The 27,185-nt window shown below is 45.4% G+C and overlaps 3 protein-coding genes across 3 annotated transcripts; all 3 read right to left on the reverse strand.

The window, feature by feature from the left end:
• Positions 1–3,887: 3,887 nt before the first annotated feature.
• On the reverse strand, positions 3,888–4,826 carry LOC132251515 (olfactory receptor 6E1-like). Its single transcript, XM_059731346.1, has one exon. It carries the CDS (start codon positions 4,824–4,826, stop codon positions 3,888–3,890), a length of 939 nt encoding a protein of 312 aa, XP_059587329.1.
• Positions 4,827–17,848: 13,022 nt separating this feature from the next.
• LOC132251516 (olfactory receptor 6C74-like) lies at positions 17,849–18,805 on the reverse strand. Its single transcript, XM_059731347.1, has one exon. It carries the CDS (start codon positions 18,803–18,805, stop codon positions 17,849–17,851), a length of 957 nt encoding a protein of 318 aa, XP_059587330.1.
• Positions 18,806–25,944: 7,139 nt separating this feature from the next.
• On the reverse strand, positions 25,945–26,901 carry LOC102558895 (olfactory receptor 6C74). The gene has a single exon (XM_019496707.2). It carries the CDS (start codon positions 26,899–26,901, stop codon positions 25,945–25,947), a length of 957 nt encoding a protein of 318 aa, XP_019352252.2.
• Between the last annotated feature and the right edge of the window lie 284 nt (positions 26,902–27,185).

Consider the following 27,185-nt stretch of genomic DNA (forward strand, 5'->3'; position numbering starts at 1 on the left):
AACCCAAAGTTTCATAGATTCATAGAAGTTAGGGTCGGAAGGGACCTCAATAGATCATCGAGTCCAACCCCCTGCATAAAGCAGGAAAGAGTGCTGGGTCTAGATGACCCCAGCTAGATACTCATCTAACCTCCTCTTGAAGACCCCCAGGGTAGGGGAGAGCACCACCTCCCTTGGGAGCCCGTTCCAGACCCTGGCCACTCGAACTGTGAAGAAGTTCCTCCTTATGTCCAGTCTAAATCTGCTCTCTGCTAGCTTGTGGCCATTGTTTCTTGTAACCCCCAGGGGCGCCTTGGTGAATAAATACTCACCAATTCCCTTCTGTGCCCCCGTGATGAACTTATAGGCAGCCACAAGGTCGCGTCTCAACCTTCTCTTGTGGAGGCTGAAAAGGTCCAGTTTCTCTAGTCTCTCCTCGTAGGGCTTGGTCTGCAGGCCCTTGACCATACGAGTGGCCCTTCTCTGGACCCTCTCCAGGTTATCCGCATCCTTTTTGAAGTGTGGCACCCAGAATTGCACACAGTACTCCAACTGCGGTCTGACCAGCGCCCGATAGAGGGGAAGTATCACCTCCCTGGACCTATTCGTCATGCATCTGCTGATGCACGATAAAGTGGCATTGGCTTTTCTGATGGCTTCGTCACACTGCCGGCTCATGTTCATCTTGGAGTCCACTAGGACTCCAAGATCCCTTTCCATCTCTGTGCCACCCAGCAGGTCATTCCCTAGGCTGTAGGTGTTCTGGACATTTTTCCTCCCTAGGTGCAGCACTTTGCATTTCTCCTTGTTGAACTGCATCCTGTTGTTTTCTGCCCACTTGTCCAACCTATCCAGGTCTGCCTGCAGCTGTTCCCTGTCCTCCGGCGTGTCCACTTCTCCCCATAGGTTTGTGTCATCTGCAAACTTGGACAGAGTACATTTGACTCCCTCGTCCAAGTCGCTGATGAAGACATTAAAGAGTATCGGTCCAAGGACCGAGCCCTGCGGGACCCCACTGCCCACACCCTTCCAGGTTGAGACCGACCCATCCACCACGACTTTTTGGGTGCGACCCTCTAGCCAATTCACCACTCACCGGACTGTGTAGTCATCCACATCACAGCCTCTTAACTTGTTCACCAGTATGGGGTGGGATACCGTATCGAAGGCCTTCCTGAAGTCTAAGTATACAACATCCACCCCTCCTCCTATGTCCAGGCGTTTCGTAACCTGGTCATAAAAAGAGACTAGATTGGTCAGGCACGATCTGCCCGCCACAAACCCGTGCTGGTTTCCCCTCAGCATAATCTGCCCTGCTGGGCTCTCACAAATGTGAGCCTTGATAATTTTTTCAAAGACTTTACCAAGGATGGAGGTGAGACTGACTGGCCTATAGTTGCCCGGGTCCTCCTTCCTCCCCTTTTTGAAAATGGGGACCACGTTAGCCCTTTTCCAGTCCTCCGGGACTTGGCCCGTGCGCCACGAGCGTTCGAATATTCCCGCCAGTGGCTCTGCAGTGATGTCGGCCAGTGCCTTCAGCACCCTCGGATGGAGCCCATCCGGGCCTGCCGATTTAAAGGCATCCAGTTCTTCCAAGTGACTCTGCACCATCTCAGGGTCTACACATGGAAGTCTGGCGCCTTGCTGCTGCCTCTCTACAACCCCAGTGAGAGACTTGTCGTGCCCCTCACTTAGGAGCACTGAGGCAAAGAACTCGTTGAGGAGTTCAGCCTTGTCCCCCCTATCTGTCACCAATTGTTTCTGCCCATTTAGCAGGGGTCCTATTCCTCCCTGGGCCTTCCTTTTACTCCCAATATATCTAAAAAACAATTTTTTGTTGTCTTTTACTTGGGTTGCCATCCTCAGCTCCATGGTATCTTTGGCCCGCCTAACTGCCTCCCTACAAGCACGAGCAGAGGAGGTATATTCATCTTTAATGATCTCACCCTGTTTCCACTTTTTATGTGCTCCCCTTTTGGCCCTTAGGCTGCCCTGGATTTCTCTGGTCAGCCATGGAAGCCTCCTGGCCCCTTTCCCTTTTTTGCCTCGCTCAGGGATCGTCTTGCTTTGTGCCCGAAGGATCGTTTCCTTCAGGCACAGCCACCCTTCTTGGGCACCCATCCCTTCAAAACTCCTACTCTGCAGTGCTTCCTTGACTAATCGCCTGAGTGCATTGAGATCAGCTTTCCTAAAGTCTAGCACTTTCACCCTACTAGTTACCTTACCCACTCGCCGTCTTATGTTGAATTCTATTATAAGGTGATCACTGTCTCCCAAATGGCTACCGATCTGGAGGTCCCCTATCATGTCATCTCCTGTTGCCAATACCAGATCCAGTATGGCGTTCCCCCTAGTGGGACCATGCACCTCCTGTGTCAGGTGGAGGTCCTGTATACAGGTTAGAAACCTGCGTGAGCGATGGGACCTTGCTGTCTGCGTCTCCCAGCAGATGTCCGGGTAGTTTAGGTCCCCCATGACTACCGCCTCTTTAGCTTTTATGGTCTCCGAGAGTTGCCTCAGGAGCCCCGCATCTATTTCTTCCCCTTGGTGTGGGGGTCTGTAGCAGACCCCTACCACCAAATCGCTTTCTCCTTGCCCCCCATGTAGCCTAACCCACAATCCTTCTACTTCCTCAACCTCGGATTCTGTCTTGATGAGGGTTGATGTATATTGTTCACTGACATAAAGTGCAACCCCCCCCCTTTCTTCCCCGACCTGTCCTTTCTATACAATCTATAGCCCTCAATATGTACCGCCCAGTCATGGGATGAATCCCACCAGGTCTCTGTTAGCCCCACTAAGTCATAGGTGTTTAGTGCAAGCAGGAGCGCTAATTCATCCTGCTTGTTCCCCATGCTCCTAGCATTAGTATATAGGCACTTGAGCCCTGCGACTGGTGCCTTTGCTGCCCCCCCGCTCTGAGTCCCAAGGGACCCATTGTTTCTTACCTTCTTATTTCTTACCTGTTCTGTAGTGCTGGTCTCCTCATGGCTTTCAGGTTCCCAATGCTCTCCTTCTTCAGTCTGGGCTGTCCTTGTGGGTGCCACATGGTTTGGTGGTCCACAGCTTCCCCTGCCCTCGTACTCCCCTCTCCTCTCCTCTTGTTCCTTCTTGCTAATGTCTATCACCATTGCAACGGGCCCTGGAATCAGGGACTCTATTCTTTATTCCCCACCCGGGCCCATTTCACCATCCTCCCTGATGTAAAGGGCCATATGAAGTAAACAAGCAAGAAAGGAATCAGGGCCAAAGAAGAGAAGACGTAGGTCTCGGATGTGCAACAAAACATAAAAGAACTGTATTCCAAAATACTCAAATCAGAAAGGTATTAAAAATCCCACTTTCCCTGCAATATTGGGGACATGTAGCAGTGACTGGCATAGTAAAGCCAAACCCAAACTGGCTTTCAAACCCCTAGCTCAGATGCTGGTAGTAGAGTACCTACAGAAAAACAAGGCTGGGTATAAGCCTATAACCCTTCTGAAAAGGTGAGAGAGTATGGAGGAAATGAGAGCAACCTACACTTCATTATGCAATAGCTACCTAACAGTGACTAAATGATGGATCATAAAAAACAGGGGCTTGGTATATTCTCCATCTCTTGATGCTCTTGCATGAAAACTGGATGCCTTTATGGGAGAAGCCCTTTCACAGGGCAAAAATATTTTGGCACAATACTGGAGTAGTGGGGCATACTAGATGGCCTATATTATATAAGAACTTACAATGAAGGATTTCATGTTTTTCTTGCCACAATGTTGATGAATATATGAAGCTGGTTATACAGATTCCAATTATTCCTAATAAAGAAGATAACTCAAGTCCTATATTCATCTGATGGACAATTTTCCATGATCGCAGTGACAGTTCAGGTGGACTCAAATCCTGCAGTGTTGAATGCTCCTACCTTATGAAAGCTGCATTTTAGAAACCCTCCTATTCCAGGCATCTTTCAGGGCCTCTTTCACCTGCTTGTTCCTCAGTGAGTAGATGTAAGGATTAAAGACTTGGGTCACCACCGTATAAGAAAGTGAAGTGATTTTGTCATACTTCTGGCCACCCCGTTGAGTTGGTCGAATGTAAGTGAAGATGGAGGTGCCATATAAAATGGCAACCACCATGAAGTGAGCGGAACAGGTGGAGAAGGCTCTTCTCCTGCTGGTGGAAGAGGGCATATGCAGAATGGTAGAAATGATACGACTATAGGAAACAATGGTAACTGTTAATGTACTGAGTAGGGTAATGACAGCGGTAATGATGCACATTAATTCCATATTTCTTGTGTCTGCACAGACAAGTTGGAGCAGTGGGGGAGCATCACAATAGAAATGATTTATAACATTGGGGCCACAAAATGGCAACTGGGCAAAAATAACACCTGGAGGAAACATCAGGACAAAACTCACTACCCAGCAGCCCAGCACCAGTTGGAGACAGGCTCTGCTGTTCATGATGGTGGCATATTGCAGGGGGTAGCAAATGGCCATGTAGCGGTCAAAAGACATCATAGCCACATGGAAAAAGCCACAAGTGCCCAGGAAGAAAAAGAAAAAATTCTGAAGCAAACAGCTGGCAAAGGGAATTGCTTTCCAACCCTTCAGGAGACTGTAAAGGAACCTGGGCATGATGGTGGAGGAAAAGAAGATTTCCAAGAGGGCAAAGTTCCTGATGAAGAAGTACATGGCAGTGCGGAGGCGACGATCCACCAGGGTGATTGTGATGATGACAAGGTTGCCTGTTACAGTCAAAGAGAAGGTCATTAGGAGAAACAGGAAGAGGAAGACCTGCAAGCGGTGGTCATCGGCGAGTCCCAGAAGGATGAACTCCTTCACGGTGGTGTGATTCATCGTTTAAGGCACACCCTGAGAAACCATATATAAAAAATATGCTCTTAGACATAAGAATTGTGCCATAAGGACAAAGCTTTTTGCACACTGGGGCATAACAATCTATAGAAAAATGGTTTTCAGAATGAGTTTGGTTCCAGTACCTTTCACAACTATTTGACATAACTTGTCACCATGACCTACCAAACAGCATGAAGGGGAGAGACAGAATTAAAAAAAAGAGAATCAGAAAGACAGATTCCCAAGGAGTGAATCACTGACACCCAATCCTACCCAAGTAATAGCTTCCATGCTACTATCTCACACCAGATGCCCCAGTGCTGAAAAAAATGGAATGGCTCTGACTTCTCCCTAGTGCTTGGATGCGTAGCAGACAGCAAAGTTGACACTCTTGAGGCACTCAAATAGAGAGCAGAGTAAATTAGCCCAGGTGAGCTCCATACTCCTGCAGCTTGTCTAGAACTCATACCTGAAACAGTCCTCTGTAGCTAGGCTGGCTATTTTTTAACTGCATTGAAGTCTGTAATGGAGAAATTTACCTTAGAGAGCTGCAATTTGGTTGATTGTCACAATAAAGTGAACAGGAGGTTTTCTAGCCTCTTTTTAGAGTTATTTTAAACTCTTGTCTTGGGTGGATGCCTGGTGTATCAATGTTGATGAGTTCCAAGTTTGGATGATTTCCTTTGCATGATTCCTGGCTTCTTCCTTTTTCCCTTCAGTGCTGACTGCCCTCAATGCATTAAATGAGGACATATATTGGATGACTCATTTTAGTGTCTGAGGGGCAGGGCAGTGTTATAAGAGTGACCCAGAGAAGGTGAAAATGAAGAGAAAGACTCCTATTGAACCCAGCCAACTTGATTTTGTACCACAAAGCAGAAGTACTACTTACAGGTGTGACATTGTATAGGGTCCAAGACACAGATGTTTCTCTAATGTACAGTCTGCAAACAGGATGTAGAAGAGCTCCAATTCTTTCCACGCATCTCTGCAAATCCTTCTCTCCTCCAAAAGATCTGTTTCTCACTATACCTTTCCCAGAGATGAATTCCTCAGGACAGGATAGTCCCTTGACTCTCATTACTATCCATCCTGAACCTGACCTCGGTAATCTATGAGGCGGGGTAGAAACAAGCAATCATGGGGTTCCTTAAAATCAGCTTTGGATGCTAGAACACCTGTTGTACCTTGCAGTGCAAAGAGAAGCACATGAGGATTTTTTTTCTTAAGTGCTTCTTTCAAAGTTTCCTACAAGAATGGCAATGGGCTTCTCTCCTTTCATCTGCTCGGGTGAGAAAACCTCACTCATGTCATGCTCTGTAAAAAAAAAATCTGCAAAGCTGCCCAGGTGCCCTACTCACAGCATAAGAAAGCAGGCCTGGAACAGACTTCACAAGATCATCTAGTCCATCTGTCTGCTCACTGCTTCTCCAAACATACGACAGCCATCATACCTAAGAATGGCAGCTAGTGGTTATCACCGTTCTGCAAATGTTCTCATTCCCATCTTAAGTTTCTGTTCCTTATACATCTCAGTCACCTTCCTTTTTCCTGTTGTTTTTGGCTCATTTTACACACAGAAATAAAGTGAACAGCAATCAGATCTGCCCGAGATAATGCTTTCTAGACTCTTAAATGAAGCAGTAGCTGGAACTGTAAGAGGAGCAATGATCTACAACACCAACGAGTCTCTCCTCAATACTCTTGAAAGCCTAATCACTTCAAACTGACTCTCTAGAAATGATGCTCTGATCTTCAGCATCTCGTTGATGAGGGAAAGTCTAAAATACAGTGAAGACACACACACAAAAAGAAATAAAACCAGCATTGAATACAGCAGAATGTAAGGACATCCCTATGGACAAATTTCTTTTACTTCTCATTTATAAAAGTTCAGGTGCATGGGGTTTCTTGTGTCTCTCCCCTGCTTCAGACCCCTGAGACTAATTAGTTAATTTACTCCCTAAAAGATGATCAAAGTAAACACTTCTTCTCTTTCTCTTTTCCTTCAGAAAGTTTGGGACAGGATAGCACCGAGTTAAGTTTCTTTACTCATTATGGACAAACTGATGAGTTTGATCACCATTTCCCCTTTCCTTTCTTTTCATGGCAGGACTGGAAAAAGCAGCAAGAAATCTGGATGCAATCAAGTCCCATGGAAGAGAGGTCACTTTCATGACAAATCCTGGAGTTGGGCTCAAGAAACAAGCATTAAATTCCTGACATCCTTGATGGCCATGGGATTCAAAACTGGATCTGTAAAGGGGATTAGGAATGACTTTGCTTAGCACTGAAAGGCAAAGAGCGATGCAAATCCAAGGGACAAAACCAGGTCCCAGGTCTCCAGACTGTGGAGAAGTGAGCTAAAATACCTCCATTCCAGCAACAATGAACCTCATTAGATGCCTAAACATTAGCTTGAAAACATCCTGAGGTGCTAAACTTGTCTTCCTAGGCATTGTTAAGTGAAGAAATGGGATTCACAATTAGTGTTAATGGATTGCCACAACAACTCGTTCAATGAATGACAGAAAGGCTTTTTTTACTACGAGTATTCCCTGTTAAATGAGCCTAAAGCAAAGCAAAGTCCAGGATTTAGCTGTAAAAGGGATAGTATCTCAGCCATTACAGGCAAAAGAGGTGGTCTTTATCTTTTCAGCTTCTCAAGGTGTGGATCCATTCACTTAGATCAACTGGGTATGGCAGCAGTTTTTGTCAGAGTGATTTCTCATTCTGGAGGAGCACCCTGTTAGCTGTTTTGTTCCTCTTTTATATCATTTAGCTCAGCATCTTCAGAGAATTCTTGTAGTTGGGTAAGTCAAGAGAGAGTCCCAAGCAACAATTAATAGGAAATCCTGTTAATCAAACTGTTCATTATTGGTTATCAGAAAGCCCCAATTTTGATTGAATTACCTTCCTCAGTAACAGGAGGTTACCAATTTCTACTAAGTTGGAACGTATCAGGAAATTTATTAAAAACCTGGAAAAAGACAAGATTTTTGAAGAATCTTTCTTGGTAGATTAAGGCAATTTACAAGAGTAAAGCAGGAGGAGACACCTATCAAAGCCCATGTGGAGAATATCTCCTCCAACACATAAACATGAGCTAATTGCAAAAAAATCTATACTACACTAATTTATCAGAGATTGCACAGTTACATACCAGACCAATAGCAGTCTGCTTAAAATCATCACAAATATAGTAAGAAAAGATGGACGAGATGCCTCATTATTTCTTTTCAGAAGGTTCAGCCACACATTTCCATCCTCTTGCACTATTCAGGTGTCACCAATATTTTGTATTTTAACTTTTGCAAGTAGGCCCAGCTCAGCTTGAGCTTCACAGTCATCAGGCATGCATAGTCTAAGAAGCTAGGCACTAAAGCCACATATCACCTCCTTTAAAATCTAACTCATGAGCTAGAGTAGTGGTGCTCAACTTGTGGCCCATGGGCTGCATCTGGCCTGAGAAGCCCATCAGCAGTGTAAGCTCACTAACATATCAGCATGGTTTCTGCCACAGGTTTACATACACAGCAAGCTCTCTGAGCTCACTGGCCCATCAGAGTAGGCTCCAGAGCCCCAGGGTGAGCACCACTGTGGTAAAGATATGGCAGTTTGGCTCTCTTGTAGAAAGGAGGAAAAAAATGAAAAGGTTGAGTACTGCACTCACTTTCACTCAAAACATAAGAAGGAACACACCACAAATTGTTATGATAATACAAATATAAGCAGTGCCATACTGGGTTGGATCAGTGGTTCATCTAGCCAAGGATTTTCCCTTCCACGGTGGCAGGAGTGGATATTTTAGAGGGAGAGCAAATGAACAGCGTTCATCTAGAGAGATCTGTCCTGTGATACCCCACATTGTGGATGGTGCACGTCATTCCCTGCCATGGGAGACAGCTGTGAATGTTGAATAGAGCAGAAAGCAATTTACTGGTGGGGTACCCAGTTTCTCTACAATGGCCACCCCTTGGAAAGACACAACACCAGATATTCTCAAGCCATCCATTGTCTGGGCTGGTCCTTACTTAAAAAAAACCTGCCAAAAAAAAAACTCTGGATGCTGATTCCATGTCTGCAACTGCTCCTTTGTGGGGCAAGTCATTGAATAGGTGATCATCTGACAGCTTATCACAGCCCAAACTTGTACATCTCCCAGAAGTCCTTTTTATTTGGCCAGGCTTTTATCAGCTGGGGTTAAATTTTGGGGTATTGTTTGGGGAATTGTTTTATCATTTACTCTTGAATTTACCTTTTTGTGACTTATCTTGTTTTTATTCTAAGCCACCTTGAGCCTTTCTCAGGTTGGGGTAGAACTGTGCTCAGTTCTGTCCACAGCATCCAAGTTGTCAAACTTGCCTCTCACATTTTCCAGAAGAGAATATTATCTGCCAGATTTACAATTATGTGAGCAGAGAGCTGGGGGAGGGAGTGTGGGAAGACACCTGCTCTCACCCTACTGAGCTTGAGCCACAAGAAAGGAACAGAGGTTGTATGGGGCCAGAAGACATCTAGTAAAGGGGTGCCTGACTCAGCCGCTCAATGAGAAGGGGGCACTCCCATATCATAAGCAAAGCCTCAAACCACCAAGCTTTTAGATAGAAGCTGGGCAATTGAGCATGATGAGGCATTGGGTCAGACAACTCCCTTTGGCAGGATATTCCTTGATCTGAGTGGCAGGTGGATGGAGGTGCACCATGCATGGTCCTGCATCACTGAAACAGTGTGTGCAGAAATGCCAAATAATTCCCAATCAACATTTTGGCTTGTGAACGCAGGGCAGTTTAATGCAACAGAACTCCAGACAGCCATCATTAGATGTGAAAAACAATTGTTTCCTATCTCTTGCACCGACGTGCAAAGTCCTGTGTAGAGAATTACTACTCTGTCTTGAAGGCCTGTACTTGCTAAGGAGATAACCAAAGGAGCAATGCTTTTTCTAAACGTGACTCTGAGGCAAAGTAGAAAAGGTAGATGAGAAGAAATCCTTATCAGACCAATTTATACAAGATGACAAACAGGTCCAAATTCTACTCCACCTATTAGGTGCCTAACTGGACTTAGGCATATAAGCGAAGTTCACTTCAATGCTACCTGAGACCCTGGAAAATGCTTAATGTAAGAGATGGGTAGATATTTCTCTTCCTCCTCCCTACTTTTTGTGATTAAGCCTTCAGGGTCAGAAGATGGTGTCACAAACAAAGAGGCATGAATGGATTTTTCAGGGACTGAAACAACATAGAATAGAATTTCACTTTGGATACCTAAATCCACTTTAGATATTCATTCATTAAATAGAATATATTAGTCTGGCCGAGGTACCCAAGTCTAGGCTGACTTCTCTTTGCTGGACTCTGACCAGGCTGTGTGCTGATTTCTAACACTGATTTCTAACACTGATTTCTACACTTCCCTGAAACAGGTCTGTCAGGAGGTGATGTGACTCCACCAGATTGTTGTTTGGGACATTACGTGACATGACTACCAGTAAGTGACATTTGGTGATGCAGTGGTGGAGGAATGTGACCTTAATATGCACCATCATGCGGACAGTGCGTGATCGCTCATAGCTTAACCAGTCAGGGGTTACCTCTAGAGCGTGACTGGCTGGACCAGCATGCTGAGGCCTCCAGAATGTTCCATCAAGGGGGCACCCTGATTGGCTAGGGAGTCTATAAAGGGGACTGCACGCCTCGGCACGAGGTCGCCAGACGTCCTCAGATTTAAGATCCTGAAAAAGTGAGGAGGACGGGGTTGATTATGTGTCGTTAAACTGCCCCTGGAGAAGCCGTCGACGGCCCCTGGTTGAGAGTACCACTGACTTGCAAGATCATGCCCGGTACCACCGAGCTGTAACAGGCCCGATTAAAGGGTACTTTTCTGTAATTGCCGCTGCGAACTCCAAGGGCAAGAAGGAATGGGCCGTGGAGGGCCTAACTCCGGCCGCATTCGCCTGCCTAATGTCGAGCCCAGCGGCGAGGTATCGGCCTTATGATAAAGCCCAAGATGTAATTCCTTTTATAACATCGCCGACAACAAAGATTGAAGATTGAACCAAGATCTGACAAGAATGCAAAACTGGCAAGGTTAAAGTCCCAAAATGGCGGCAACCCTGAGGAGAAAAATAAGGCGGGCGATGAAGAAGCAGCTCACAAGATGGGAGGGGCAAGTGACATCACCCCAGGAGGGGAGGAGCACACCGGCCCTCTAGCGCCCCCTACTGCTTCACCAGGAAATGTAGGGAATAATGCTTCGGCGCCCCCGATGGTGTTAACAAAGGGATCAATCGCCGACCCTCTAGCACCACCTCCCTCACCGCCACCATGCAAAATCCCCTCAGTATATCCCAGTCTTCCCCAGAAGGCCGACACCGTGAGTGCCCCCACCTTCCAAGTACATCCAATTGCCGCAGTCAAAACAACGGTGGAGGGTGAGGTAACCTGGACGGTTGCGGTTTACCGGACCCGGACAAGGGGGGAGATGCAAGATTTAATCAGGGAGACAAAAATCAGCCCAGAGGAGACCCCAGTAATGTGAGTGGGGCGCCTCGTACTAAATCATGGAGGCGAATTACTCAACATGAAGGAGGCCAGTACCTTGATGAGACATCCCGTCTGGAGTGGGGGAACATGCACGGACCAAACCCAAATTGCTAACAACTGGGTATGGCCGATACCAATAAGTGCAGTAGTAGTCCCGGCCCTTTTAGCACAGATTCACAAGTGGCATGCAAACCCACCATCTCACCCGACGCCGTTACAGTTGCTTTATTCCATAGCTGGCATAAGTTACCTGATATGGAGCACAGAGGTACGGCCAGTGATGCTAGACGAGCAACAGCGATGAGCGTACTGGCCGCACCGTTGGTGCAAGCAACCAGGCAGAGCTCCAGTGGAGGCGGATGCGGTAAAAGCCTGCGCAGAACTATATGGGGGAGACCAAACTCCCTTGCTAAAGGTAACACTACACACCCTGATAGGGATCCCAGCCAGGCATCATACTTGTATTGTTATTACTCTCAGCTGCAGTCAACCCTCATGACTCCACCTGCTACTGTAAATAGTCCTTGTAATTAGTTCCTGTATTCATCAAGTTACCTCAACTTGTTAATCATCTTGTTGGCTTGTAAGGAAACTTATGAATTTTCTTCACCTACTAGTTGTCGCGTTTTTTCCTCTCTCCCACTTGGCATCCCCGAGCGTGTCTGTGTTGGTGTCACTACTCAGTGCCCCACTTGACACACAACTGAGGCCATTTTCCAAACACCATCCTTGAATTATGGCCCACAAGGTCTAGGACAAAAATGGAGCTGCTGAAGGTTATAGATTCATAGATTCATAGATGTTAGGGTCGGAAGGGACCTCAATAGATCATCAAGTCCGATCCCCTGCATAAGCAGGAAAGAGTGTTGGGTCTAAATGACCCCAGCTAGATACTCGTCTAACCTCCTCTTGAAGACCCCCAGGGTAGGGGAGAGCACCACCTCCCTTGGGAGCCCGTTCCAGACCTTGGCCACTCGAACTGTGAAGAAGTTCTTCCTAATGTCCAGTCTAAATCTGCTCTCTGCTAGCTTGTGGCCATTGTTTCTTGTAACCCCCGGGGGCGCCTTGGTGAATAAATCCTCACCAATTCCCTTCTGTGCCCCCGTGATGAACTTATAGGCAGCCACTAGGTCGCCTCTCAACCTTCTCTTGCGGAGGCTGAAAAGGTCCAGTTTCACTAGTCTCTCCTCGTAGCGCTTGGTCTGCAGGCCCTTGACCATACGAGTTGCCCTTCGCTGTACCCTCTCCAGGTTATCCGCATCCTTCTTGAAGTGCGGCGCCCAGAATTGCACGCAGTACTCCAACTGCGGTCTGACCAGCGCCCGATAGAGGGGAAGTATCACCTCCCTGGACCTATTTGTCATGCATCTGCTGATGCACGATAAAGTGCCATTGGCTTTTCTGATGGCTTCGTCACACTGTCGGCTCATGTTCAACTTGGAGTCCACTAGGACTCCAAGATCCCTTTCCACCTCCGTGCCACCCAGCAGGTCATTCCCTAGGCTGTAGGTGTGCTGGACATTTTTCCTCCCTAGGTGCAGCACTTTGCATTTCTCCTTGTTGAACTGCATCCTGTTGTTTTCTGCCCACTTGTCCAGCCTATCCAGGTCTGCCTGCAGCTGTTCCCTGCCCTCCGGCGTGTCCACTTCTCCCCATAGCTTTATGTCATCTGCAAACTTGGACAGAGTACATTTCACTCCCACGTCCAAGTCGCTGATGAAGACATTAAAGAGTATCGGTCCAAGGACCGAACCCTGCGGGACCCCACTGCCCACACCCTTCCAGGTCGAGACCGACCCATCTACCACGACTCTTTGGGTGCGACCCTCTAGCCAATTCGCCACCCACCGAACTGTGCAGTCATCCACATCACAGCCTCTTAATTTGTTCACCAGTATGGGGTGGGATACCGTATCGAAGGCCTTCCTGAAGTCCAGGTATACGACATCCACCCCTCCTCCTGTGTCCAGGCGTTTCGTAACCTGGTCATAAAAAGAGACTAGGTTGGTCAGGCACGATCTGCCCGCCACAAACCCATGCTGGTTTCCCCTCAGCATAATTTGCCCTGCCGGGCTCTCACAAATGTGAGCCTTGATAATTTTTTCAAATACTTTACCAAGGATGGAGGTGAGACTGACCGGCCTATAGTTGCCCGGGTCCTCCTTCCTCCCCTTTTTGAAAATGGGGACCACGTTAGCCCTTTTCCAGTCCTCCGGGACTTGGCCCGTGCGCCACGAGCATTCAAATATTCCCGCCAGTGGCTCTGCAATGACGTCGGCCAGTGCCTTCAGCACCCTCGGATGGAGCCCATCCGGGCCTGCCGACTTAAAGGCATCCAGTTCTTCCAAATGACTCTGCACCACCTCAGGGTCTACGCATGGAAGTCTGGCGCCTTGCTGCTGCCTCTCTACAACCCCAGTGAGGGATTTGTCGCGCCCCTCGCTTAGGAACACTGAGGCAAAGAACTCGTTGAGGAGTTCAGCCTTGTCCCCTCTATCTGTCACCAATTGCTGCTGCCCATTTAGCAGGGGTCCTATTCCTCCCTGGGCCTTCTTTTTACTCCCAATATATCTAAAAAACAATTTCTTGTTGTCCTTTACTTGGGTTGCCATCCTCAGCTCCATGGTAGCTTTGGCCCGCCTAACTGCCTCCCTACAAGCACGAGCAGAGGAGGTATATTCATCTTTAGTGATCTCACCCTTTTTCCACTTTTTATGTGCTACCCTTTTGGCCCTTAGGCTGCCCTGGATTTCTCTGGTCAGCCATGGAAGCCTCCTGGCCCCTTTCCCTCTTTTGCCTCGCTCGGGGATCGTCTTGCTTTGTGCCCAAAGGATCGTTTCCTTTAGGCACAGCCACCCTTCTTGGGCACCCATCCCATCAAAACTCCTACTCTGTAGTGCTTCCTTGACTAATCGCCTGAGTGCAATGAGATCAGCTTTCCTAAAGTCTAGCACTTTCACCCTACTAGTTACCTTACCCACTCGCCGTCTTATGTTGAATTCTATCATAAGGTGATCACTGTCTCCCAGATAGCTACCAATTTGGAGGTCCCCTATCATGTCATCTCCCGTTGCCAATACCAGATCCAGTATGGCATTCCCCCTAGTGGGACCATACACCTCCTGTATCAGGTGGAGGTCCTGTACACAAGTTAGAAACCTGCGTGAGCGATGGGACCTTGCTGTCTGCGTTAATGGAGCTGCAATGCCTTCTGAAGACTCTTTGGGATTTGAGTCAACCACCCCTTCAGGGTTCAAGCTGCTGCTGCTGGACCCCTCTAAATTACAGTGTAAGAGTCTAACCTTAGGTGCAAACCTGGGTGATCCTATTCTACCACGTACATTCCCAACCATATTGGGTATGCACATAAATAACTGAAAGGCAAACCATGCCTGTGGGCCAAAACCTGTAATTACAGAGATGCACGTGTGCTTTTTGGGTCCATAAAGCAAAACAGTTTTAATATGATAATGATGATATAAATATATTTCCTGCCCTTTCCACAAAGGCTTATAGCAGTTTAGAACAACAGGCAAACAACCCACAAGCTCTGAAAGGAGCAGACTTTCCAATCAGCATCAGTCTTTTAAACTACTACCCAACCCCACCCACTTCACTTTCCTGCCTCTTACCTAGGAGGGCAAATCCTCTGCCCATTCCAACTGTGCTTCCTAACCCCCATTCACTTCAAGGCTTACAAAACCTCTTCCTAATTACTTCTAAAATGCATAAATCTCCCCTCTCCTCCAACATAAAAAATCATTCAATTAAAAAAAATGACAGGGAAATAACAGAGACCCCTCCATTTCTTCCTCTATCCTCACCAAAGGGGTATGCCACATGGCATCTTTGAGCATCACCATTCATCTGTGTCACAAGGCATCACCTGCCCAGTGATCTGTGTTCAGTCTCCTTTCTGACCCCCTAGTAAACACAGCTTCCCTTTCTATGAAATGTCTCTTTTTCTTCCTTCTTCCTCTGCAGAGCTTCTTCTGGGACTGACTGACAGCAAATATCTCCTGCTTTGCAGGGGCTGTAAAATGATCTCACTGTTCTGTTTCTTCTTCAAGATGGAATTAATTCCTTTATAAGTTGGCTTTCTACCATTATAACAGGGAAAACTGATTATCTGAGGTGCCATTTTTCTAGGAAAGACACGTTTAGATGTGATAGTCTTTACCCATGAATCTCTTCATACAGCTATATCCAGGAGTTACTCCAACACTTACTCAGCACAAGGAGTACGAGAGAAGAATAGCCATGCATTTTAAATACACACTCATCCTCTCCAACAGCAGTCTTAAGATGGACATACAATTAAATGAATTACTCATTTTTTAGTATTAATGGAAGTCGAAGGGCAAGGCTCTTCACAATTGAGCAGCTGTTCTACAGTCTACAGAGAAAAGATCCTCATCCCTCTTGTAGGTTAAATACCTATACAGTAGACAAAGCATGTTTATTGAGTGCAGACCAAATTGTAGAAAAATATGTAAGAAGAAGCTATAATAAACAACTGAACATGAGAATAATTCATTTTCTAAGTAAAGCTCATTATTTTCTTAAAACACCACTCCAGTGTTTAGAAAGGGAAGTAGAACTAATGCAGCTTAATGAGCCATGAAAGTGGCATTGGGGGTGGGGGGTCACTTACACGTTTTTTAAACCTCACTCTCCCCCAGGAAGGCAGGACAATCTGTAATGGAGAGGCGCACTTTCACCTTTAGTGCTGGATTCTAGTGCTAAGAGTGGGAGACCCAGATCCAGCCCCCCCACCCCCCACAGGGCTGGCTGAACCTGTGTCTCAGCAAAATGCTCCAGTTACCAACCCATGGGTTAGGCATTGACAAGAACACTTTCTAGTCCTCCATTTGAAGCTGATCCTTCTGATTTTGTAGAGGCATAACAAAATGGAGTGCAACTCTATAAGACAAATCTTGACCTGGGGACTCTTAGGGCTCTGCGTCCCTGTCCCTGTCCCTGTCCCAGTGGTGCTCCTGTGTTTAGTAATCATTCAGCAATGTATATAGGTGGCAGTAGGATAGCTTCCACTCCTTTAACAACTTGACCTTGTGGGCCTGGTGTGGTACACTTTACCTCTACAAAGACATACGATGACCAACATGAAAAGACATCAGAAGCCAGTTCCTTTTCCATCTGGGAGAGTCAATGCTCTCTCCAAAACCAATGTGTAAGTCAAGGAGTGCCGTTTGAACACATTGAGTCAAGTCCCCTGCTTAGTTCAGGGTCTAAATAGACTGGAAGGAAGTGTTATCATGAGTTCCTTTTGGAAAACAGAGGAGCTATACTTTGGGAGAAGAAGGAATTTACGTATGGACACTCACCATGTCTCTGAAAGAGCAAGAAAGGGACACCCGATTCCTGTAACCTCTAACCAAAGTTTCATGTTCTTATTACTTTCCTTCCTGAAGCACCCAGCCTTTGGGAACCTTTTAAACACAGGGCACTTCTAGTCCCCCCTATGAAAGCATGGCCAGTTTTTGATTCTGGATGAATAATTGTCTTTTCCTTGTCAGGAATCTCCATCACATTTTTTGAAGTCATGTTTCATTTCCATTTCAGAAAAGAACTATTGAAAAAATCTAATAATACCATCACTTTGAAAATGAACTCTTTCAAACATGACCATTTTTCTTTTAAAAGAAGTGTAACTGGCGATTAAAACAACCAACAAAATACGTCAGGACAGAAATGAGTGGTTTGAAAGAAATGAAATATATTCTTGTCATGGAATAAAAGATGTGTAAATGCAGAGAATAACAGAAGTATAAATGAATTTGAGCACCCCAACCCGACGAAAAGCTAAGGAAATCTGTGGGCTAAAACTGAAGCATGCCCATGACGATGATGATGGCGAGCATAATAGACAGGATTCAATACTAAAGGACCATTAAAAAATAACATTTTCTTGGTGGACCAAAGACCTTTTTACACCTAAATGAAAATGCTCAAAATGTACATTAATACTTTCAGCAGACAAGATTCCTTGGGTGAATTTGATATCTTTTATTAGACCAACCCAAGTAGTTGGAGAAAAGTTAACTTGGGTTGGTCTAATAAAAGATATCAAATTCACCCAAGGAATCTTGTCTGCCTATGTCCTTAGACCAACACGGCTACAACCTAAACCCTTGCATTAATACTGTGGAATTTATTGTAGAGCAGGAGATCTCAACCCTGAGAAGTGTAGCAGCCATTTCCCATACTCACATATACGGTCCCCAAGGCTTTGGTCTTTCTGTAGGGCTATTGAAATGAAGATGTGTCGCGACAGAACTGTATACCATCAGTTTGATGACAATTGACAATTTGACGTCAAGCTCCTTACGGCTGGCACTTTCCTTACACAGAGGGAGAGAGAGTAAAAGCATGACTAGATTACAGAAGAAGTGAGAGGGAAAGCCTGAAAAAGAGAGTAAGAGAGAGGTCTTTTCCTTTACTGGGTGCCACTTGTCACTGCCCAAGGCATTGTGAATTCTTAAAAAACAGGATGATGCAGCTGGCAGTGTTTCTCAAGGCCTCTTTAACTTGCTTGTTCCTCAGGCTGTAGATGAAAGGGTTTAGGAGAGGGGACACCAAATTGTTGAGAAGAGCCACAGATTTGCTAAGATCCACCCCACTACTGCCAGCAGGTTTAATGTATATGAAGATGCAGCTGCCATAGGTGATGGAAGCCACAGCAAAATGGGAGACGCAGGTGGAGAAGGCTTTCTGCCTCCCTGATGCAGAGGGGATGCGCAGCACAGTGGACAGGATGTTGATGTAGGAGATGATGGTGATGGCAAAAGTGCTCAGTATGCTGCCGGTGGCTAACAGGAAAATCATGAGTCTCAGCTTGTGGGTGTCTGTACAGGAAACATTCAGCACAGCCACAATATCACAGAAGAAATGATCAATTGAGTTGGAGGTGCAAAAGGGCAACTGGACTAGCAGAATGAGTGGAGTGATCACATACAGAAAGCTGGTCACCCAGCAGCCCAGCACCAGCTGGCCACAGAACCGGCTGTTCATGATGGAGGCATAGTGTAGAGGCTTGCAGATAGCCACGTACCTATCAAAGGACATGGATGCCAGCAGGAAAAACTCAGCCGTGCCCACAATGACATGGAAAAAGCACTCAGTAAAGCAGCTGGCCATAGAGACAGTCTTGGTGCCTGATGCCAGGTTGAACAAAGCCTTTGGGATGGCAGCAGAAGTGAAACCCACTTCCACTAGAGCAAAGTTTCTGAGGAGAAAATACATGGGGGTCTTAAGGTGCCGGTCCAGCAGGGTGATGGTGATGATGATAATATTTGCCATAAGAGTCAAGAGATAGATGAGGAGTAGCACAAAGAAGAGAAGGATCTGCAGCCAGCGAACATCAGAGAGACCCAGAAGGACAAATTCTGTCACTCTTGTTTGGTTCTCCATTGTGATGGCTTGGTTCAAGCTCATCCAAATTCAAAATAAAGAAATAGAAAGCAGTAGCAGTCTTTGATGGTAAATTACCTATAGTCTACTACCAATAGGTATATAACCCCTGTGTAACTCTTCTTTTAAGTATTTGTAATGATGGAGATAGAAATTAACATTTTCATTGCCTTTTGCCTTTGAAATCCATGCCTCACAAGGGAACTGGAGGTGCAGGTGTTGACATTACTGATGCCCACAGCAAAAGGGCCCTCCTATTTCCATCGCACATTTATAATTTCCCATTTGTTTGGAGTGCCCTCTCTCTCTATCTCTCTCTTTCTACTAGTACAATTCTTCCTTTTGAAGTTCTTGGGCTAATTACACCATTATTCCACTGGGACACTATGAAAAGCACTGTGCTCATTAATCATGACATCTGGGTTTCAGAAACCTTAGAACTTTTTTTCCTTTTCTTAAAATTCAGCAATTTCTTAGATTTGAAGGGAAGCTTTCTCACTTGACTTTTATTTTTATTGTCTCTAGAAAATATTATAGTTGTTCTTGGTGTCATGGATGCTGTTAATTGTGGTATTATGGGACAGAAACCTCCTTGAAGTATAGAATATGGCAGGATTTTGCTGACATGCAAGCACTATAAAAAATCAGACCTGAAGAAAGTGTAAACATTTCTGTTATCATCTTTATTGTTTTTTCCAGATGTGTAGAAAGAACTGCCATTACATACAGGTATACCTCCCACTCAGTTTGCTACAGGTCTATGGCTTCATACTCCACTTATCCCCAAAATGTTAAATGTAGCCTGGGGACATGATCTCCTTCAACCTGGAGAAGTAAAAAAAGCTCCTATTCTTTTATTAATCAGCCTAGCAGGGCTCCGGTGAGGCCAGGTGTCCCACCCTGCAAACACTGAGCTCTCCCATTCTGACAAAAGCAACCCTAGTGTGACTCTATGGACAGAGCCTGTTGCACCCATAGATGCCCACACTTTCTCCCATCTCTCTGCAAGTAGCCTTAGCAAAACCTTGCTTTAATCCATCATGTTGCAACCAACTTGATTCTGATAGCTATGAAATGACAATATCTCCTGAACCACTGTATCCATGCGACAGAAAACAACATTGGTATCACTGTAAGGGAAAGCTGATGTTCCCCCACTTTTGTAAGGGTGAAGAACTTTCCTACATTTTCTCCATAGCCTCTGTGACTAAGGCACTTGCTCTAGAAGTGGGGAACTTGGCTCCCCCTGGATAAAGGGGTCTAAAAAAATCAATGTTTAAAAAAGCGGGACAGGGCATGGTCCCTGACTGTGCCCTGGACTGTGCCCTGAGGCAACCAGAGGCTGGGTACTCCATGAAGGTGCTCTGGCTGCCAGAGCAACTCTATGGTTGGCTCTTGCCCTGGTGCTGAAACACTAGGGAGGCCAGTGGCAGGACCCTGCTTGCTCAGAGCTGGCACCTGGGACCCAGCTGGCTGTGGCTGACCTCCTGGACAAATGGGGCCAGGAGGACATGCTTTGACAGTTCAAAGCAGGCCACCACACCCAGAACATCTTCCAGGCGATAGCTGCCCAGATGGCCGGGCAGGGGCACACATGGCAGTAGTGCCGCACAAAGGCCAACCCTGCAATCGCAGTCCACTGGCAGCTGGCCCAGAGGGACAGATGCCTCTACTAGCTCTGCAGTCCCCATCTGAGTCTGGCAGGTGCACAGCAGGTCACATCCAGGCAACAGCCCCCACTGCCGGACTGCTGCAGTGGGTGGAGGGTGCAGGGAGCTCTCAGGGCTGCTTCAGCAGTCCAGCTGGCACAAAGGGTAGTGTCCCCAGGAACCAATTGGCTGGGGCCCAGGAGATCCTGAGAGCTAGTAGCCCTAAGCTACTTCCCAGGGTGGCTTTTTATACTGCTGGGGCCAGCACAGGTGCTGACCCTAGGCTCTAGCTCCCCCTGGTTGAAGATCCAGGAGGAGCCAGGCAGGGTTATTTTGCCACAAGTGGCACAATTTGATCCACAACAAAGTGCATGTATGAACACATGTTCTGAAGCAAAAAGCCCTGGCTCAAATTTGCATTGCTTCTATTTGAGCTGCTGCAAGCACATGTGCTTGCATGTGTGGACGTGCCCACAATGTCCATAAGCAAGAATAGAAGCAAGAACAGAGTGAGTGAATAGTTTGTGTCCATTCTCATTGATAGAACCTAGATTTCAACCATGTTCCCAGGAACCCAACTGCATGTGACAGTCAATAGATTGCTCAGCCTCCAAGATTGGGTACATCTTCCAGTGACTTTTCAGATAAAGCACCTTGGGTCATAGCCACAGAATCACACAGAAGCACAAGTCTGAGTATAGGCTAGAAAACCTACAAAGTATGCTGGGTCATTCTTTGGGGGTGAATCTCCCCTCTTCTCCCCAACTCCACTCTCCATGCTGCTAGACTTTAGGAATTACTTGAAAGGGCTTGTGTACAAGTCCACCAGTTGCAGTTCTCTCTCTGACTGCAGAGCAGAAATGCACATACTTCTTGACTTAATAAAGCTTTTGATAAGGTCTCCCACAACAGTCTCACAAAAAAGCTAAGGATCATCAGGCTCAGAGGGTAATAATTGATGGCTTGATGCCTTGTTGGCAGCTGGTATCAAGTACAGTGACCCAGGAGTTGGTCCTAGGTACAGCTTTGTTAAATATCTTCATCAACGACCTGGAAGGTGGGATAGAATTCACCCTTAGCAAATCTGAAGATGACACCAAGCTGGAAGGAGTATTACATACACTGGAGGGTAGGGCTACGGTTTAGGCAGGTTTTGAGAAATTGGCAGATTGAGCTAGAGCTAAAATAAATCTCATGAGGTTGAATAAGAAGTGCAAAGTCCTTCACTGAAGATGGAACAATCCCATGCACTGGGATAAGCTGAGGACTAACTGCCTAAGCAGCAGCTCTGCAGAAAAGGGTCAGGGGCTTACAGTGGATAATGAGCTGAATATAAGCCAACAGTGTGCCCTTGGTGCAAAGAAAACTAATGGCATACTGGAATGCATTGGCAGGATCATTGCCAGCAGATCAAGGGAAGTGATTATCCCACCAATTCAGCACTGTTGAGGCCACATCTGGAGTGCTGTGGCCAGTTTCGGGCCCCCACTACAGAAGCGTTGTGGGCAAATTGGAGAAATCCCAGTGGAGGGCAACAAAAATGGTTAGGGTGCTGGAGCACATGATTTCTGAGGAGAGGCTGAGAGAACTGGGCTTCTTTAGTCTAGAAAAGAGAAGACTGAAGGGGGGATTTAATAGCAGCCTTAAAGTACCTAAAGGGAATTTTCCAAGAGGATGGAGCTAGACTGTTTATCGTAACAGCAGATGACAGAACAAGGAGCAATGGTCTTAAGTTGCAGAACGGGAAGTTTAGGTTTGATATTAGAAAAACTGTCTTACTAGGAGGGCAGTAAAACACTGGAACAGGTTACCCAGAAAGGTTGTGGAATCTCCATCCTTGCAAGTGTTTAAGATCCAGCTAGACAAAGACTTGGCTAGGATGATGTGGCTGGGGATGGTCCTGTTTCTAGCAGTGTCTACATGACCTCCTGAGGTCCCTTCCAACCTGCATTTTCTGTGATCCTATAGACTCTGAACTTCTCTAAAGTCTTGTTAAGGAGGTTGTAGTCAGAAAGTTCATTCTCTTACCCCCTTGGGTAACTGTTCCTACTGCTCAGTTTATTCCTCTTCCAAATAGCATTAAGTCATTCACAGTTAGTGTTATTAACTGCCAACCTTTTGGTTTCCCTTTAGAACGGGATGTGAAAATGTAAATGGACCTTACCTTCCATACCCTACCTTTACATAAAGGGTCTGCCCCAGTTATCAGATAAGATGCCTCTGGAGCAAGTGGATAGGGCAGATGCTCACCAATATTTTGGACCAAAGGACCACTTTCATCCCTCATAAATGTCTCAGTTACTTCCAGAAACCATTATTTTAATTATTATAGTTTTACTGTAAACAGATTAAAGGCATGCTATCATCTGCAGACCATTTACCTGGGTCAGTTGGTCCTCAAGCATGGTCCATGGATCACACATGGGAAACACTGACCAAACGAATATTAATGTTGCAATGGAGATACCATGGAATGGATTGCAGATTGGGTCTTCTGAGAGTTTTTCAAAGATCCATGGTTTCTTTTTTCTCTATGTATTTTTTGTCCTCTGAAGAATTGCTACTGCCCTTTGTTGAGGGGTAGGGAAGGGAGGGATTGTTTGTTTTTCTATGGGTTTTTTTTTTTTTTAATATCAATTATCTTTCCTTAAAACTAAGAGAGAACTTGAACAAAATTAGAACACAAAAAACCTCTTTTCTTTTGACATTAAAGTTGTCTCTCTAAGTATAGTACTTCTGGAGACAAGGGACACACTAGTTTAACACCATGGAATTTGATGCAGACATTTTGTATCACAACATAACTACAGTCTTCATGTTTCTTCACTAATACAAGCTACTTACGCACGAGACAAGGATTTCTCATTCTTCCTCAGATCTGCTGAACAATGTCTTGCATTCAAAAGCTTGTTTATCTGTACCCAACTATATAGCTGGTCCAATTAAAAGGTATCACCCTAAGAAATTCTTGCCTCTTCCATCATTTCTAGACTCTAACAGTTACAACATCACTCCTACACTACCACGACAAGTTATATGTGTTAATAAAAGACAGAAAATTTGGCAAAAATATATAACTAGGAACTTTTGTATTGGGTTGAACTAACACTAATTTCAAGTTCAATGTTTAATCAGATTAATTATATCGAGACAATTTGTGATGCTAATTTTAAAGGACCACTGAATGACAACACATCTTTAGGGTGTACTCAAGGATACTGAAATCTTGATGGTAAAATGCATATTAAAAAGGCATGGGTTTTTGTGTCTACGTTGGAAGGGTCTACACAAGGCATTTACTGTGCAGTAGATTAGCTACCTGTGCAGAAAGTATTTTGCATCTACACGTGTGTCCCTATTAAGCTGGAGTAAACTAATTTACTCTGCAGGAGGATGTAGGAAGTCCTATCTTGCTGTAGAGTTTTTTACTCCACAGCAGCACACATGTAGACACTGGCCCAGATGGCTGGGGCATGAGGGTGCTTCAGTTCTGGGTCCACCTGCCAGCTAAGCCCGCACTGAAGCACCCTCAGCCCCAGCCAGCTCGTCCACAACACAATGAGCTTGGAAACAGGCCCGGGCTGGCAGGATGAGCCCCCAGGCTCTCCATTACATGCCTGCATTTTCCACCATAAAATGGTGGGGTCAGGCTGACGCTCAGGATCTCAATATTGCTGTGTTAGACAGGAGGGTGTGACAAAATTGCACATATACAAACACACAAAGTGCTGCCAGACTGCAATGTGTTGGGACCAAAAAACTCAAAGAGCTAAGAAAGGAGATGTCCACTGCACTGAACTGACAGACTGTGGCATCAGCCTCATCCTCCCCAGTCAACTATCGATGCTGAAATGAAATAAGGCTCATCCTGTGGAGTCTAACATGGCAACGGGCAGCTGCCCACTTTCATTTTTGTGGCTTGTCCTGTGGGCACACATTAAGAAGCAGCGGGCATTGACTATGTGTGCGCAGTATGCCCTGCAGTGTCTGGGCACAGATGTAGATGAATATGCATGCAGGACAGAAATGAGGGACAAAGACAAAAAGTTACTTGCTCTTTAGCTTATGGGAAGTTGGTGCCAGACCTAAACACTGATACCCTTTCTATGGTGCTTTTGGTCAATGCCCGCAGTGCTGGAACACACTGATTGTCCCCACGAAAAAAGAAGAAAAGGGAAGAAACGTCTTTGTACTCATCACTAGTTACCATTACCATCAGTCATAATGCATACTTTTTTTTTTGTTTGGTTGGTTTTTTGCTTCTTTTTCCTGCTCTCTTTCTTTTGCATGGTGCTTTCCCATTGTCAGATATTTCAATACCATTCTTTCCTGTAAAATCATTTTATTGTGAAAACAAAACCAATCAAACAATGTTGGGGTATTATTCTAAAGTACATGCCATCACCTAAATAATGAAAACTGTCAACACAGTAAAATGAAAAATCAACCCCCCTCCATCCCAAAACCTTGCTTCCTATTTAGCTGAAAATGGAAGGAACTTTTCACAAGATAAAGGATGCACAAAGAGAGAAAAGTATAGTGTATGAAAGCTGAGAACAAAAAAAAAAAAACATTCAAAGCAGTGAACATCTCTTGAGCTATCTGGAAGAATGAACATTAAATGTATTTCTCAATATGTGAAACTGAGCTTCTCAGAGGAATCTAGCAGTTTTGATTTCCTCAACGCTCCAGATATTGAATTTTTTTTAGTCTGAGAGGTTTATCAGAACAAAGGAAATGTCTTACTTAAATATAAAAATAACTTTTAAGAACATAATTTGCATGTTTTTTCAACTGCAATCAGCTAGGTGCCATTGAAGTAAATCCAGGTCTGGAATCAGATACATAGCTTGAGTACCTAAGATTTTAATTTAAAGACCCATTGAACATGACTTATTAAAAACGATTGAGTTGGGGTTGTTTAGCTGGGGAAGACTGGCAGGGAATTTGACAGCAGTCTTTGAAAACCCGAAGGGTAATAATATGGAGGATGGTGACAGACTATTCTTTTGTGGGCACAGGCAACAGGACAAGAAGAAATGGTTTCAAATTGCAATGGGGGAAATTTTAGTTAGAGATCAAAAAAGAACATCCTGGGAATTTTCAAGAGCCGCTGAATAGATACTGAACTGGGATGGTCTAGTCAGGGCTGATCCCACCTAGGATACTGCAAGCAATATTTCTGGATAACTGAAGAGGCCCACATACTCAAATGGGACATCCTGGTTTTATACAGGCAAATGAAAGCACTATCAACTGTATTGTAGGGGGAACATGACTGAAGTAAAGAAATGGATGGTCAGATTCTAATAATCATACAGAACCACACAGAGAGAACAGCAAAATCATAGGATATTGACCCCTTTATGGATGACACATTTCTTTAAACACAGAGATAGAGAGAGACAGAAAGGGAGAGAGAATAAGGACAATTTAGGAAAGAAGAAATCCTTAGAAAGAAGGGTCTTCCCTTTTCTTTGTCTCCTTTCATTACCTCCCAAAACATTTGGGCATATTTGAGAACATCACAGTCCGGAGGACAGCATCTCTCAAAGCCTCCTTGACTTGTTTGTTCCTCAGGCTGTAGATGAAGGGGTTGAGGAATGGGGACACCACACCATTAAGAAGAGCTACAGTTTTGCTAAGATTCACCCTGCTGTCCTCCGCGGGCTTGACGTACATGAAGATACAGCTGCCGTAGGTGATTGAGACCACTGTGAGGTGGGAGATACAAACAGAGAAGGCTTTCTTCCTCCCAGAGGCAGAGGGAATGTGCAGCACAGTGAAGATGATGTTGATGTAGGAAATAATGGTAATGGCAAAAGTACTCAGTATGCTGCCAGTGGAGAAGAGGAACACCAGGAGCCCTAGCAACTGGGTGTCTCTACAGGCAACTTTCAACACAACCACGATGTCACAGAAAAAATGGTTAATGACATTTGGTGAGCAGAAGGGCAGCTGGAACAGCATAATAAGAGGGACAATCACATACATGAAGCTGATCACCCAGGAGCCCAGCACCAGCTGGCTGCAAAACCTGCTGTTCATGATGGTGACATAGTGCAGTGGCTTACAAATGGCTATATATCTATCGAAGGACATGGCTGCCAGCAGGAAGAACTCAACGGTGCCCACAAGGACATAGGCAAAGCACTGAGCAAAACATGCAGCCATAGAGACAGAGTTAGTGCCTGACGCTAGGTTGAACAAAGCCTTCAGGATGATAATGGATGTGAAGCCCATCTCCACAAGGGAGAAGGTCCTGAGGAGAAAATACATGGGGGTGTGGAGGCGCCGGTCCAGCAGGGTGATGGTGATGATGACGATGTTTCCTGTCAGGGTCAAGAGGTAGATGAGGAGAAGCAGAAAGAAGAGTAGGATCTGCAACCAGCGGACATCTGTTAAACCCACAAGGATAAACTCCGTCACCTCTGTCCAGTTCTCCATAGCTACTGCTTTTTTAAATCTTATCTAGCCACTGTTAAAAAAAACCCCAAACAGTGACTTTTCAGGTGTTAGTCATGAAGTACCCGCCTAACTGATTTAATCACTGTTAAACCAAATAGAGCTGCAAAGTTGTAGTGGCTTGTCTTATAGCTGCGAAAATCTTGTCTTGCAATATATCTAAGCAAGGAAGTCTTTCTGTCTGATTGCTTTCCATGGCAAGTGTCTCCTCCTATTTCCAGTGCCCATTAATAATTTCTGTGATTTTTCCCCCCAATTATTTATTT

The sequence above is a fragment of the Alligator mississippiensis genome, chromosome 7 (genome assembly GCF_030867095.1).
Source record: "Alligator mississippiensis isolate rAllMis1 chromosome 7, rAllMis1, whole genome shotgun sequence".
Lineage (NCBI taxonomy): Eukaryota > Metazoa > Chordata > Crocodylia > Alligatoridae > Alligator > Alligator mississippiensis.

Bases quoted from the DNA above. Each gene is read 5' to 3' on its own strand.
- LOC132251515 (XM_059731346.1), bottom strand. From the start codon at position 4,826: ATGAATCACACCACCGTGAAGGAGTTCATCCTTCTGGGACTCGCCGAT.
- LOC132251516 (XM_059731347.1), bottom strand. From the start codon at position 18,805: ATGGAGAACCAAACAAGAGTGACAGAATTTGTCCTTCTGGGTCTCTCT.
- LOC102558895 (XM_019496707.2), bottom strand. From the start codon at position 26,901: ATGGAGAACTGGACAGAGGTGACGGAGTTTATCCTTGTGGGTTTAACA.